The sequence below is a fragment of the Oncorhynchus gorbuscha genome, linkage group LG22 (genome assembly GCF_021184085.1).
Source record: "Oncorhynchus gorbuscha isolate QuinsamMale2020 ecotype Even-year linkage group LG22, OgorEven_v1.0, whole genome shotgun sequence".
NCBI lineage: Eukaryota > Metazoa > Chordata > Actinopteri > Salmoniformes > Salmonidae > Oncorhynchus > Oncorhynchus gorbuscha.
In genome coordinates this window covers 31,703,433-31,717,255 of record NC_060194.1, presented here as the reverse complement: position 1 = coordinate 31,717,255, position 13,823 = coordinate 31,703,433, and the positions used below count along the sequence as shown (strand labels likewise).

At 43.2% G+C, this 13,823-nt stretch overlaps 2 protein-coding genes across 3 annotated transcripts; one reads left to right on the top strand and one right to left on the bottom strand.

The window, feature by feature from the left end:
- Window positions 1-123: 123 nt before the first annotated feature.
- Window positions 124-1,984, bottom strand: LOC124009605 (transcription factor AP-1-like). The gene has a single exon (XM_046321548.1). It carries the CDS (start codon window positions 1,592-1,594, stop codon window positions 629-631), a length of 966 nt encoding a protein of 321 aa, XP_046177504.1. The 5' UTR covers window positions 1,595-1,984; the 3' UTR covers window positions 124-628.
- Window positions 1,985-3,917: 1,933 nt separating this feature from the next.
- On the top strand, window positions 3,918-13,732 carry fggy (FGGY carbohydrate kinase domain containing). Of its 2 annotated transcripts, XM_046321470.1 has the most exons (16): window positions 3,918-4,070; window positions 6,344-6,550; window positions 6,765-6,876; window positions 6,987-7,138; window positions 7,263-7,351; window positions 7,995-8,110; window positions 8,276-8,404; window positions 9,341-9,444; window positions 9,838-9,945; window positions 10,275-10,336; window positions 10,805-10,958; window positions 11,479-11,553; window positions 11,803-11,923; window positions 12,184-12,278; window positions 12,934-12,995; window positions 13,224-13,732. In XM_046321470.1, exons 2-16 carry the CDS (start codon window positions 6,353-6,355, stop codon window positions 13,300-13,302), a joined length of 1,656 nt encoding a protein of 551 aa, XP_046177426.1. In that variant the 5' UTR covers window positions 3,918-4,070; window positions 6,344-6,352; the 3' UTR covers window positions 13,303-13,732. The 2 variants fall into 2 exon arrangements, with proteins under 2 accessions (XP_046177426.1, XP_046177427.1); XM_046321471.1 differs by lacking the exon at window positions 12,934-12,995.
- Window positions 13,733-13,823: the final 91 nt, after the last annotated feature.

Below are 13,823 nucleotides of genomic sequence, written 5' to 3'. Positions count from 1 at the left end.
ATATTTCACTGTCAACAAACATTTCATTCACTGTTCATCCTAGGCTGAGCTATTGACCTATTTCCCTGTCAATAAAACGACATTGAAACCCCCATTCTGAATAATTATAACTGCGACAATATCCTTAATGAGAAGTTTTATTCCACGTTATATTTTGTCGTTTATACATACATTTCGCATAAAAGGCATAAAAACAGTTATGATAAAGTATTAATTCAGATCTAACATTTGTTATACCCCTTTCACAAAATGGTATTAATGTGTAAATGTTAAGAAAGTAAGGAAGTTGTATCAGTCCTAGTAGCCTAGCCTACACACACCTGTGAGTCAGTCCTTTCACAAGGTGTGTCAATAACGCAATGTCTCATATAGTGTTACATTGTACAACTTGTTGCTGGTGAGAACTCAGTGCTAGACTTGGACTATTTACATACTAGACAATTCATAGGACAACAGGAACTGGCACTGTTTGTTGGCTTTGGCCACCACTAGCCTAATTATTCCACGAATAAGTTTATATTGTCCCCACTCTGTCAGGCGCAAAGACGAAGTAATGTATCACGCCTCTAGGAGCTGCGTTTGGTCCCACAATGAAATGTCTCTCGCTCAAAGCGCAGTATTTGGCCGTTCAGAACGCCTGGAGCTGCTGCGTCAATATGAGTTGGCACCCGCTGTTAACGTGGTCCATGACCTTCTGTTTGAGCAGTGCCAGTTCGTCCCGGAGCACGTTGGCAGAGGAGACCAACTCTGTGTGTTGGGTCTTCAAGTTTTTCACCCTGTCCTCCAGCCTCGAGATCCTCTCCAGCTTCCTTTTCCGGCATTTGGACGCGGCCACCCTGTTTCTCAAGCGCTTTCTCTCGGCTTTTATCCGCTCCTGGCTCTCCATGTCGATAGGAGATAGCGGAGGGGTATCGCCGCTCATCTCGGGCACCGTCTGGGGCTCCTCTTTGAATGACTGTAGCCGAGCATGCTGTAGCCGTGGATGCTGGGGTGGCCGCTGGGGCTCGACGTGGGTTTGGGACGGGACGGCCGTGTAACTAGCGGAGGAGTGTCGGTCGCCGTTAAGTGCCGACGCAGAGCTGACAGCCCGACTGAAAGTGCCCAAGTTTGTGTATTCAGGTGGGTCGGGGCGCACGGTGCAGCTGTAGGGTATAGGACTGTCCGACACAGTAGATGAGGGTGCCATGTTGTTGGCAGCATTGGCTTGAGCGTCAGAGCTGCCATTGGGCATATGCTGTTGATAATGAAGCTCCGCGAGCGCCTTTACGAATCCCTCGGCAAAACCCTCTTGCTCGTCGGTGATGTTCTTGGGACAGAGGAACTGAGTTGGGGTCGGAGTCGTCAGCCCATTGCAGGACTGGATGATAAGCCTTTCCAATTCAGGGGAAGCCAGTTTTAATAATCCCACATCGGGGGATGTCAGGATGTCGATAGCTTTCGCCCGCAGATGAGGTTTAAACATTTTAGGGTCGTTGAGGTTCAGTGTCATGCTCTGCTTCAGGGTTTTCGGGTTAAACCCATGATATCCGCCCACTGCGCCTTGCTGACCATTTATAGATTCGTCATATAATGTAGCTTCCATCTTGGTGGGCATCAATTGACGGGCCTTTATCGCGAATATAATAGCTGGAATAAAAATCCAAACATCAAAGGTCGAAATTACAATAAACAATATGGAGTGATAAATTGCAATCTGATGTCCCCAATCTTTTTACAGTCCTCGGACAAGTAGTTTTCGAATTTCAACTCGGAGGACAACTCCTGATGTCCGATGTGGAAACTTTTCTTGAGACTTTATAAAATAATAGTATCAAACAAACAAAATAACTTTACTTCCTCAATCGATAGGCGTCTTTGTTTCAATTAGGATTGAAAAAATATTCGATTCGCCTATTGAAATAAGGTTTTTCTTCTTTAAGCAGATACGGTGTCTGACTCGACACAATGTAGTTTCTACCACTTCCAACGTGGAGACGAACTTTATCCACTTCTAAGCTGCTGCTATACTGAAAATAACAATGATGTCATGTATGAGGCTTCCTATTGGTTTGAGATGATGTGATGGGCGTTACTTTTTTAATGACATGCATGTTGCGTTGACAACCAGCCATGTTCCCGCCTCCCGCAAAGGCTGATGGGATTAGGTAATGCAGTAAAAGGAACGTTGTCCTCTGGGATTACGTTTTTATTTTGAATATCTTTTTACCCGCTTTATTTTGTGACCCAATCTCAGTCAGGTTGACCAGATTACCTTTTAAAATCAGCTTTCACAATATTTGCTTTCTTTCTTCTGCTCTTTGACTTTGTGGGTGAAAGCATTGAAATGTGATATACTTCTGGTGCGTGTGACAGCGTGATGGTGGGCAGGGGGGTTGTTTTGTTTTTCAGGTGATACGTTATGAAGGGGAATGATCATGTTCAAGTAAATATCAAATAGAACATTGTGCCTCACATTTTAAGGGGTGTTTGGTGTACAGAGTATAGGTATAACAAATAAGCAACTGTATCAAAAATGTGTTCCTTCCTACACTGTAATTACACAGTTACTACCATGGAACTACATAGTCGAGGTATTACCATTACTGAATGTAAAGTGGAGCCAACTCTGTATCTTTATATTTCATGAAATATTTCCCCAAATATGTGTAGTCTATGGTTTATTATATTTACGATTTTCATGTGCAGTATGTGGAGAAAGTCCTTCCAATTCCAGTAGAGCTCACTGGGCTTCAAAGAGGTGCTCCTCAGTCTCAAGCAAACTGTCTGACTGATAGTGTTGGTATTGTGTCTCTGCTCTGGCCTTGCCGTGAGCTTTAACTCTGTCTGCTCACTCCTTGCAATATTCAACACATTCTATTTAACCCTGACTATAAATAAGTGGACAGTCTTCAGCCATAGGCCACAAACTGAGGTTAACCCTGAAGTGACATGCTTGCCCTCAGGTTGCCTTGACGGCACAACAACCACCACCATTTGGAGGTATTTGACACCTTCACTTGGAATTCCAGATTGGGATATTTAGGAAAGTCTGTTCCTCCTGTCACAATAATGATACTAACAACAAATGGGTTCAATGACAACGTTCCAATCCCACAAACATGTACACAGTCACAGGGACACACCAGATGAACACAGGCCAAAAAACAAAAACATGTGCGCATGCTCTCTCTCTTTCTCTCTCTCTCGCCCTCCCTCCCTCACACACTCATGCATTCTCTGTATGAAGCTAGTAGTACTTGAGACAAGTTTCACAGCAGTCCCTCAGCAGCAGCTCCCTATAGAAGATAAAAGAGGTTTACACATTTCCCCCAGCACGCACCTGTGTTTATAACTGTTGCGGGGAATTTTCCTATCAACCTACCGCTGACCCGGCCATACTTCCTGTTTCTCTGTCCCTGTTTCCTGTCCAGTGGCCTGATGGGTAACCTCTAGATAACATCACCTTCCTCCCCTGGCTCAGCCAGCTGCTTCCACTGCATGGAGGTTTCTAATCAAGAGTTTAGTTTAGAACCCGGCCCAGCTGCTACAAGCTGTCCTTTGTTGTAGCGATGGACCCTCAGTACATGAAAACACTCTTCCTTTCTGTGCTCTGCTCAGGCCAAAATGTGGAGAGTTCACTTAGCATGTGTTGATCATAAATAGAGGAAAGTTAGATTACTCACTCACCAGTGTGTGTGTTAAACATGTCTACAGTGTTTGTTAAGGACCATATGTTTATTCCTGTCCTGCTGCTCTGTTTCTCTGTCCTCTCCTTCCTCTATTCTCCCTCTCTAATAAAATAGGGGTTTCTTGATATCCTCACTTTAGAAATTAAACTAAAATTGTAAATCTGATTTAGTGGGCTAGTGTAAATTCAGATTTGTGTGTGTACAATGACGAGCTGCCAGTGTTACAAACTCAGTTGAACAAACCAAAGAGATCCCCCGCTGCCTGGCCTGCTATGCGAGACCATAACGACTTACCATTTTTGGTCACTAACGCGTTCCGTTGGAAATCAAAGTACATTTCGCTAATCATCAAAGAGTGATTTCGTGGAAGTTGTCGACATAAATTGTGATCTTCGAGGTCAGGTAATGTATAGAGCAAGTTGTTAAAGTTTCGTGTCGGGTTGACCCTGTTTAAATCAAATGTTTAGGGAGTCGCTTTTTACACCATGAATTGTCAAATGTACCAGACTGAACCGAGACCGGAATGAAATATAACAAATTGATTCCAAAAATGTAAAAGCAACATTGTATCACTTCAACGATCACTCACGCATAGTGCAACACTTTAAGTACTTTCACACTCTATCAACAGGAAAGCGACATGATCCCGTTGCTAGTGAATATCTATCTATACTGTTTTATGCGTAGTACACTATTTCCAGGGTTGGGGAGTAACGAATTACATGTAATCCGTTATATGTAAAGGATTACAAAACCGGTAACTAATCCGTTACATTTCCAGCAAACATATTGTAATCAGGTTACAGACACTTTTGAAAAACGAGGATTACTTCGAGGATTACATTTAAATTCAGAAAGGATGTTTGCGGGAATAAAATCTGACACTTCTCTGTTTTCCCAATGACATTCAAATCAGCGTTGAAAAAAAGGCGCAAATGTACATTTGTTCCAGTTGAGCGAGTCTGACCACAAGTCAGAGACCACTATGATGACACACCAAATGGGTTTGATGGATCGCGGGAAAAGAGCAGGAAAAGGTTTTTGTAGAATACAGTCCAAATTATGTCTTCCAATGGTGCAACTGCTGTCGGCATCCAAAGATGATCCAATTTGAATAAACGCTTTGAGGGAAGGTTGACAGCAGTGGTTTGGCCTCGGCGATACGGATGCCACTTATTATTGATATCTACATAGTGCATTGATGTGAATCCTGCTCGCTCATTTAGTCATGCAATAAAATGCAAAATAATTACTTAAAAATCATACAATGCGATTTTCTGGATTTTTGTTTTCCTACTTACATTCTTTGTAAGTAGGAAAACCTGCAAATTTGGTAGTGTATCAAATAATTGTTCTCCCCACTGTACATACAGTACCAGTCAAAAGATTGGACACACCTACTCATTAAAGAGTTTTTCTTTATTTTTACTGTTTTCTACATTGTCGAATAATAGTGAAGCCATCAAGACTATGGAATAACACATATGGAATCATGTAGTAACCAAAAAAGTGTTAGCAAATCAAAATGTATTTTAGGTTCTTCAAAGTAGCCACCTTTTGCCTTGATAACAGCTTTGAACACGCTTGGCATTCTCTCAACCAGCTTCACCTGGAGTGCTTTTCCAACAGTCTTGAAGGAGTTCCCACATATGCTGAGCACTTGTTGGCTGCATTTCCTTCACTCTGTGGTCCAACTCATCCCAAACCATCGCAATTGTGTTGAGGTCAGGTGATTGTGGAGGCCAGGTCATCTGATGCAGCACTCCATCACTCTCCTTCTTGGTCAAATAGCCCTTACACAGCCTGGAGGTGTGTTGGGTCGTTGTCCTGTTGAAAAACAACTGATAGTCCCACTAAGCGCAAACCAGATGGAATGGCGTATCGCTGCAGAATGCTGTGGTAGCCATGCTGGTAAAGTGTGCAAGTCCTATTCTTGAAGATCAAGGAATATAACATTTATTGGGATGACTGGAATTCTGATAGACTTTGTTTTTTTTAAATGTAAAGATATAATTTAATCGTATTATTATATGTAGTAGAAAGCGATGGGTTAGAAGAAGCCTACATAACCAACCCATAAAGTTAAATTGAACATCCATATATGGCCAGCTATGTAAACTTTAACATTGATTTATCCTGGAATAGATTTCATTCAGTTGGTAACATTCATTTTTGTCTCCTTTTTTAATTAAGTTAAAAACAAATTCTTATCTAGGAACAGTGTTGCCCTGCCCTGCCTGTTCAGGAGCAGAACGACAGATTTGTACCTTGTCAGCTCGGGGATTTGAACTTGAAACCTTCCGGTTACTAGTCCAAGGCTCTAAACACTAGGCTATCCTGCCGCATTCTTCTAATGCCTCTTAAGGGGAAAGTAATCCAAAAGTAACGGAATGTAATTAGATTACATTACTGATTTTGGGTAATCCAAAAGTGACATTACTGTTTACAATTTTGGACATGTAACTGTAACGGATTACATTTAGAAAGTAACCTACCCAACCCGGACTATTTCTTATATCTTTAAAAAAAAATAAACACAATAGGTTTGTATGTTTTAATTTAATATTTTAGACCATAACCCATATGCATGTCTAAAAACAGATCCCTAGACATGCCATAAAAACCTTCTTCACCAGTCATCTATTTTTAATGATTCCGCTCTCTCTGTCCTGCAGGTGTTTTACATGGCTGGGTCGGACCCAGTAGAGTGGTACTATGTGGGGGTGGACGTGGGGACAGCCAGTGTGAGGGCTGCTCTAGTCACCAGGGAGGGCCAAGTAAAGACCACTGCAGAGGAGATGGTCACTATCTGGAAACCTCACTCAGACCATTATGTCCAGTCATCCACTGACATTTGGGCTAAGTGCTGTAGCACAGTCCGGGTAGGTGTTAGAGACTGTGTTCAGGTGTGAATAAAGTGCTCTGCAAAGTGATGTACTCTCTTGGAATTTCTTTAATTATTGGCGTAGATTAGTATGATGTCTAACTCCAAGACCTTTTTGAATACTTTTTGAAGTTTTGCAACATTTTCGCACATTTAGCAGCAATACAAAACATAAACATCAACATGTAACCAACACCATATTCCTATGACAGAAAGTGACCCAGGGAGTGCAGAGGAATCGGGTCAGAGGGGTGGGTTTTGATGCCACCTGTTCCCTAGTGGTCCTGGACCAGAACTTTAAGCCTGTAGCTGTCAACCAGGATGGTGAGTAAGGGAATGATTCAAAATAGATTTATTACAGTTTTATTGGGTCCAACGTTTCAACTACGTATTTGTCAAAATGTTTCCTCCCCTCCCTGTTGCTCTGTGTGTAGGTGAGGCTGAGAGGAACGTGGTGATGTGGATGGACCATCGCGCTGCAGAGCAGGCTGCACGCATCACCAGCACTGGCCACAGGGTCCTGAGCAGGGTGGGAGGGGTAATGTCACCAGAGATGCAGCCCCCCAAGCTGCTCTGGCTGAAAGAGGTTAGAGGTCACCCACTATAAGTCAACAGACAGTTTTATTGTTGGACACCGCTGATTGGCTAGTGCTGAGGTTTATTGCCCTGGTTTTATGTAATTTTCCCCTTACCCATAATTCTTTGGTCAGAACCTGAGAGCGACATGCTGGAAGGACGCTGCCCACTTTCTGGACCTCCCTGACTTCCTGTCCTGGAAAGCCACAGCTTCTCTGGCCAGGTGAGCTTTAGAACAGAAGGAGAGGGTGTGTGTGTGTGTGTGTGTGTGTGTGTGTGTGTGTGTGTGTGTGTGTGTGTGTGTGTGTGTGTGTATGTGTGTGTGTGTGTGTGTGTGTGTGTGTGTGTGTGTGTGTGTGTGTGTGTGTGTGTGTGTGTGTGTGTGTGTGTGTGTGTGTGTGTGTGTGTGCGAGCGCGTGTGTTACCTGCATTGGCACTGATGAGCTGCAGGACAAGGGGCCTGCGGGTGACGATCCCAGAGCCTCGGGGAAGGAAGTCCCTGCAGACAGACAGCCAATCAAGACAACAACACAAAGAAATAGCTAGGGCTGTGATGATTATGGACGTTTGGGAAACAATTATTTATCACGCAAATAGCCTCAGTTATTATAATAATTGTCTTTTTTTTATGTTTTAAGCTGGTAACGCATCATAATGCATATTTGGAAATGAGCTAAAACTTCACTAGTGAATACAACTACAACCTCACCTAATGAAAACAACTACAACCTCCCCTAATGAAAACAACTACAACCTCCCCTAATGAAAACAACTACAACCTCCCCTAATGAAAACAACTACAACCTGTTTGTGTATCTTGACCAGTCCCAGTGTGTGTATCAGACAGATTCTCCCTTATCCTTCAGGTCCTTATGTACTGTGGTCTGTAAGTGGACCTATTGTCCCACAGAAAAATGGGACACTAGCTTCTGGACAGCCATTGGTTTGGAGGACTTACTGGAAAACGACCATTCCAAAATAGGTGAGCAGAGGGAACCGGTTTTCAACATCAAGGGAGGTTTCCTGGATAAATTAAAGATAAATAAGAAATATCAAACTCAGCACTAGTTGGTTTTGATTTCTCAATGGGAGTACCTACCTGTGGTTGCTCTCTGCAGCCAATGTGTGTTTCTCCAAACCAACCTAGGCAGTGTGACCTGCTGTCCAGGGAGCCCAGTGGGAGAAGGCCTTACTCAAGAAGCTGCAGCCGAACTGGGGCTGGACACGGGCACTGCAGTGGGAGCCTCCCTCATCGATGCCCACGCTGGAGGCCTAGGTAGACACTCATTCCAAGGGCCTCCTGTTTTTTTGTTTTTAGTCACAAAATTGTTTTTGCGAATATTGCTTCATATTGCCGTGCTTCATATTGCCGCTAACAATTTATAGATGAGAATATAATAAAAATATAGATTACAACTGAAGATGTTTTTGTGAGCAGCTCAGTTTGTTTGAGTTTATTATCATCACCTGGATGAGTCACCTAACCAGACCTTGGTCATCTGGTTTCGTTTAGGCAGTTAAACTGCTCATGAACTTCGACTTTTGACTCCTGCTGGGACCTCTGCTGATTACAATTGCATGGGGTCAAACGTGAAAGTCTAAAGCACTCCGTGCTGTTCTAAACCTTTGTACATGTCAGACATGTACATGCACTCTGCTCCTTCACCTCTGTGTGCCTCCTCTTCCCCACCTCCTCCCACATTTAAAACTAGAACCAGCTTGGCAAACATTATCCCAGCAGTAAATGTCAACACTATATTCCACCGTGGAGGTTACAGACCCACTTCAAAGAGTGAAGATACTGATTTAACAATCCTCCATTTTGTGGCCCAGTCTCCCCATTGGCTATTATAAAACCCATGTTTTGGAATCATAAAGGATGTTTTATTCTGCTTGTCAAACAAATGTGTTCTTAGTGATAAAAAGAGAATGAGTAGAAGCCTTGTGCACAGCTTCCAACGGGTAGGTTGTGGCAGGAACAATTTAGAATCATTTTTTATTTTGTTTTTATACATGTGTTTTGGGAATTCTCAGTGAACTTTGCAAAAGGTCAAAACGTAGTGGAAATGTCAAGTAGGCAGGGGAATGAGAAATATAAAGAAATCCACAACATACTGTACTTGATGTAAATGTACAAATGTTCTTGGTACATGACCTACCCACATTTTTAACCATGTAAATAATGAGAATATGGTGTGTTTTGTGGTTTCAGGTGTGATTGGTGCAGACGTGAGGGGGTTCTCCCTGCCCTGTGAGGACCAGCCAATCACGTCGCGCATGGCCATGATCTGTGGAACATCTTCCTGTCACATGGCGGTGAGTTGGTTAGACTTAAACAGCTCCTGTTGTCATATAATATAATATGTGCCACTTAGCAAATTTGATCTAAAGTGACTTATAGAACATTGCCAGTGACAAACATATTCAATATGTGGGGCCCATGCAGGAATCCAACCCACAACCCAGGTTGCATCTTAGCCAAGTATGTTTATCTAGCATGGCGAATAGTATTGCAATGCCATTGGTCAGCAGTCCTTCCTGGTGACCAATCATGAGGGGTAGACCCTGACCTGCTGCAACCTCTTGAATCCTTCAGCTGGAGTCGTGTCATGAGTTTTTAACATCTAGCTCTAGTAGGGGGAGGTGAGGGGGCCTGATGCTATGTTGAAGCCTCTATGTGTTATTCTGTTGTGTGTTCCATGTGTTCAGATCAGCCAGGGGCCCCTGTTTGTACCGGGTGTGTGGGGACCGTACCTGTCCGGCATGGTGCCTGAGTTGTGGCTCAACGAGGGAGGACAGAGTGCTACTGGAAGACTGGTTAGTTCAGCTCTGCTCCCCTGGGTCCTACTCTACTAGACCAGGCCTATTCAACTACTGGTCTATGGCCCTGCAGAACTACTGCTTTTTCTTCTCTACCCAGTAGTTAATTGATCAATTCATGTCACCTATTGGGCCAAGAACCCATACACCTGGTGTCTCAGTCTGTAATTGTGACTTTGTCCATGTGTGAACTGTGACCTGAAGTAATCTGCTACATATGCATTATACACTGAGAACTGTCTGACACAGTATGCCTCGATGACTAGCGTTGCTCAAATCACATCCACAAAACCATGTCTCTTTTTTTTCTTTTTCTCCGACCTCAGATTGACCATGTGGTGAAAGGTCATGTAGCCTACCCCCAGCTACAGGAGCAGGCGGTGAAAGGGTCAGCTATTTACAGCATATCCTTTGAAACTACAACATACATTTCACATGGAATAGTACAGAATACACACTTAACATGAACCGCATACTCTATCCAGATATGTAGGCCCAGAATGCTTAGAATCCATATGAACCCACTTACCTACTAAGAGCACGGTGTAACTGTTTGTTATCACCTGTCCTGGCATGTCAATTGACAAACGTCTTGGGCAATGGGAAAACCAGTGTTTCTCGCTCGTAAACATTTTTACATTTTTGTGCCATCTTCTGTTGCGAGAAAATGATTGATTTACTATTGCTCGAAGACATTACATTGTTCCAATAGCAGCTGAGAAGTCAATTACTTGATACACTTTACAAAATAAATTCCCAATGAGAAACCACCTTTCTACACAAAGAATTGTCAATCAGCAACATAATACAAAGTAGGTTTCAAAAAGTGTAACATATCACCTATATTTCCCTGCAGTGGGGAGCATATCTACAGTTACCTAAACAGACACCTGTCCTCCATGGCTAAAGACCTGGGGGCTCCCTTGGAGATGCTGGCCTCCAGCCTCCACGTCTGGCCAGACTTTCATGGCAACCGCTCCCCCCTGGCAGACCCCACTCTGAGGGGCGCGGTGAGGAGAGACCACCTCTGGTTCAGGGCTCTGATAGACTGCTCCCAGATCTGTTTATGCTATCTTGCCTAGTCTTATCATCATCGGGCAACACATTGTTCTGGTACTGGTAATACCTGGAACCCCTACACATTGATCTGGTACTGCTAATACCTGTATATAGATAGCCTCATTCTTGTGAAAACATTTTTTTTCAACTCTGCGTCGTTGGGAAGGGCTTGTAAGCAAGTATTTCACGGTAAAGACTACACCCTTTGACAAATACTTTTTATTTTTGATTAGTATTTGATTTGAAGACAGCACAAACCGATCTGGGACCAGGCTAGGTCTCTGACCCTCTAGGCTCAGAAATCATTCAGAAACAAATGTCATGACTATATAAAAGCCAATGAAGGGTTTTATTCCAAAGTGTCAAAATGCCAGACCTGTATGACTGCTTATAAATCATTTGTGAAGAAGCTTCATGAATGCCCAACAAAGCTTTTCTAAGTGGTACTGAAGGTGCTCTGTGTGTGTACAGGTGGTTGGGCTGCCATTGTCCCAGACCCTGGATGACCTGGCCCTGCTTTACCTTGCTACTGTACAGGCACTGGCTGTGAGTGTCACTATTAATAATCCATAGCGCTTTTCTGAAACCCCAAAAGCTTGAATACTACATTTTAATATAAACATGTCACACATTACTTGAAATATGTACCTAGATTATCCTATCCTAAATGATTGTGTGTGGTTATGATAGCCAGAGGAGTATGTCCTCCCTGTAAATTGTAAAAAGGGCTTTATAAACAAATTAGATTGATTGGTTATATATCGTAACAATCCCCTCCTGCCTCTCTCCTTTCAGCTGGGCACCCAGCATATCCTAGAGGCCATGACACAGGCAGGACATGACATCACAACCCTCTTCCTGTGTGGGGGGTTGAGTAAGAATCCTCTCTATGTGCAGATACACGCCAATGCCACAGGTGGGTGATGGAGGATGATCTAGTTTGTGTCCAGCAGCTGTAAAACATGTGAAACGGGAAGTACTACCTAACCTGAACTCGAGAAACACCCCCACTGAAAACTAACCTAGATTATTTCAGTTGAGGTTCTGAATTATTATTTAGAAGTGTATATTTCTCATTATGAAGAGAGTGAGTAAACACTCCTATTAATTCCCTATTTGTAAAATAACTTGAGTGCTTATTAAGGGATGTAACAATACTGCGTGTTGTCTCCTCAGGGTTGCCCTTGGTACTTCCTGCCCAGACAGAGGCTGTGTTGGTGGGAGCAGCAGTCCTAGGTGCCTGTGCTTCCCATGATTATAGCTCCATACTGGTGAGCGCAGAACACACACATACACAATAAACACAGCATTATAGTATATTGAGTTGGACATCATAGCAGCTCATTCCTGACTCCATACTACCATCTACTGGAGAGGAACTAAGGTAAAGGAGAAATGCACAGATTCCCTTGCCGTGTCTCACGGAGGAGACTTGTGCAAAGTCTGGTGAGATGACATGGAGGTGGCTAGATAGCTATCGAAAGAGAGGGCTCTGGGGGTGTCGCTCTGTGGCATTCAGCAGCATACCACTGAACACCGGGTAGTGGCCCACCCCATAAGCCAGACGTGCTAAAAATATGAATGTGTGTTATTGTTTGCACAGGGTCACATCTGTCCCCTCATTTGGAGTCATAACTGCTCATGCAGTTGGTGCTGTCTGAGGATTTGAGCTAGGGATGACAGACTAGGGATGAGGGACTAGGGATGACAGGGCAGTGTGAACTATAGATCTTATACAGAAGGATAACTATAAGGCCAGGAAGGAGAATTGTACTGCCTACGTACTGTATGTCACAAACTTCATAGACAGTTGAGCCTTCCCTTTTCAAAGCAGGTGATGGGCTGTTCTCGACCTCACCTCTCCAGATCAAAACTCAATGTGTATGATTTATGGATCACTGCTTGGTTTATGAATGCATGTTTTAGGAGGCGATGGAGAAAATGGCCAAAGTGGGAAAAGTTGTTCAGCCTGACCACGAGCTCTGGAGGTGAGATGAGAGACTGGCCTGCATCAGTGTTGGGTTTCATTGGTCAAACATCTGTGGGTTGTGCTGGAGGCATGTGCTGGGTACAATGATGAATTAACATTAATGTTGGAAACATCACTACTGATATATGAAAGTATATTTGTCATCAATTTTGCTCTAATGATGTCATTCTAATAATGTTTTTCTAATGTTCTAGTATCTGACTAGAGGAACTGTTCTCTCTCTTAGCTTTTACAGGAAGAAGTACTCTGTGTTCCTGCGCCTCCATGTCCACCAGAGGGAGTACATGGCCCTTATGAATGACTGACTGAGAACCAAGAGGTGCCACTGTCCAACCTGTTGAAATAGCAGACAGTAATCCCAACACCGAGGTTGGATTAGACTGAATGTAATATCAAGTAGAGACTGTGGATATGACTATGATATCAAACACCCCAAATGAGTTGATTCCAAAAATCAGCTGGACCCAGATACCCAATACACCTATTAGGTGAAAAGAGTGAACTCAAACGTGATTTATCAAATGCAAAATGGTGGTGACACCATCCATCTCGAGTTGACGCATGCGGGAAGATGTAGGAAATGAATGCAATTTCCCAGTATTTAAGATGTGAAGTCCTGGCCTGAAAATCTAATATGGCCTACAGTACTATCCACAGGACACTGATAAGAGTTAAAAATGCACTGACAGAAAGTCAACCTGTGAAAAGCAATAAAACAGTCATCTTGAAATATTATGCAAGTTTATAAGAATTTGAAATTGTGCCCATAGTCACTTTTTCACACCTAGGTCTATTTGCTATCATGAATCCCTCTCTCATGTCCTCT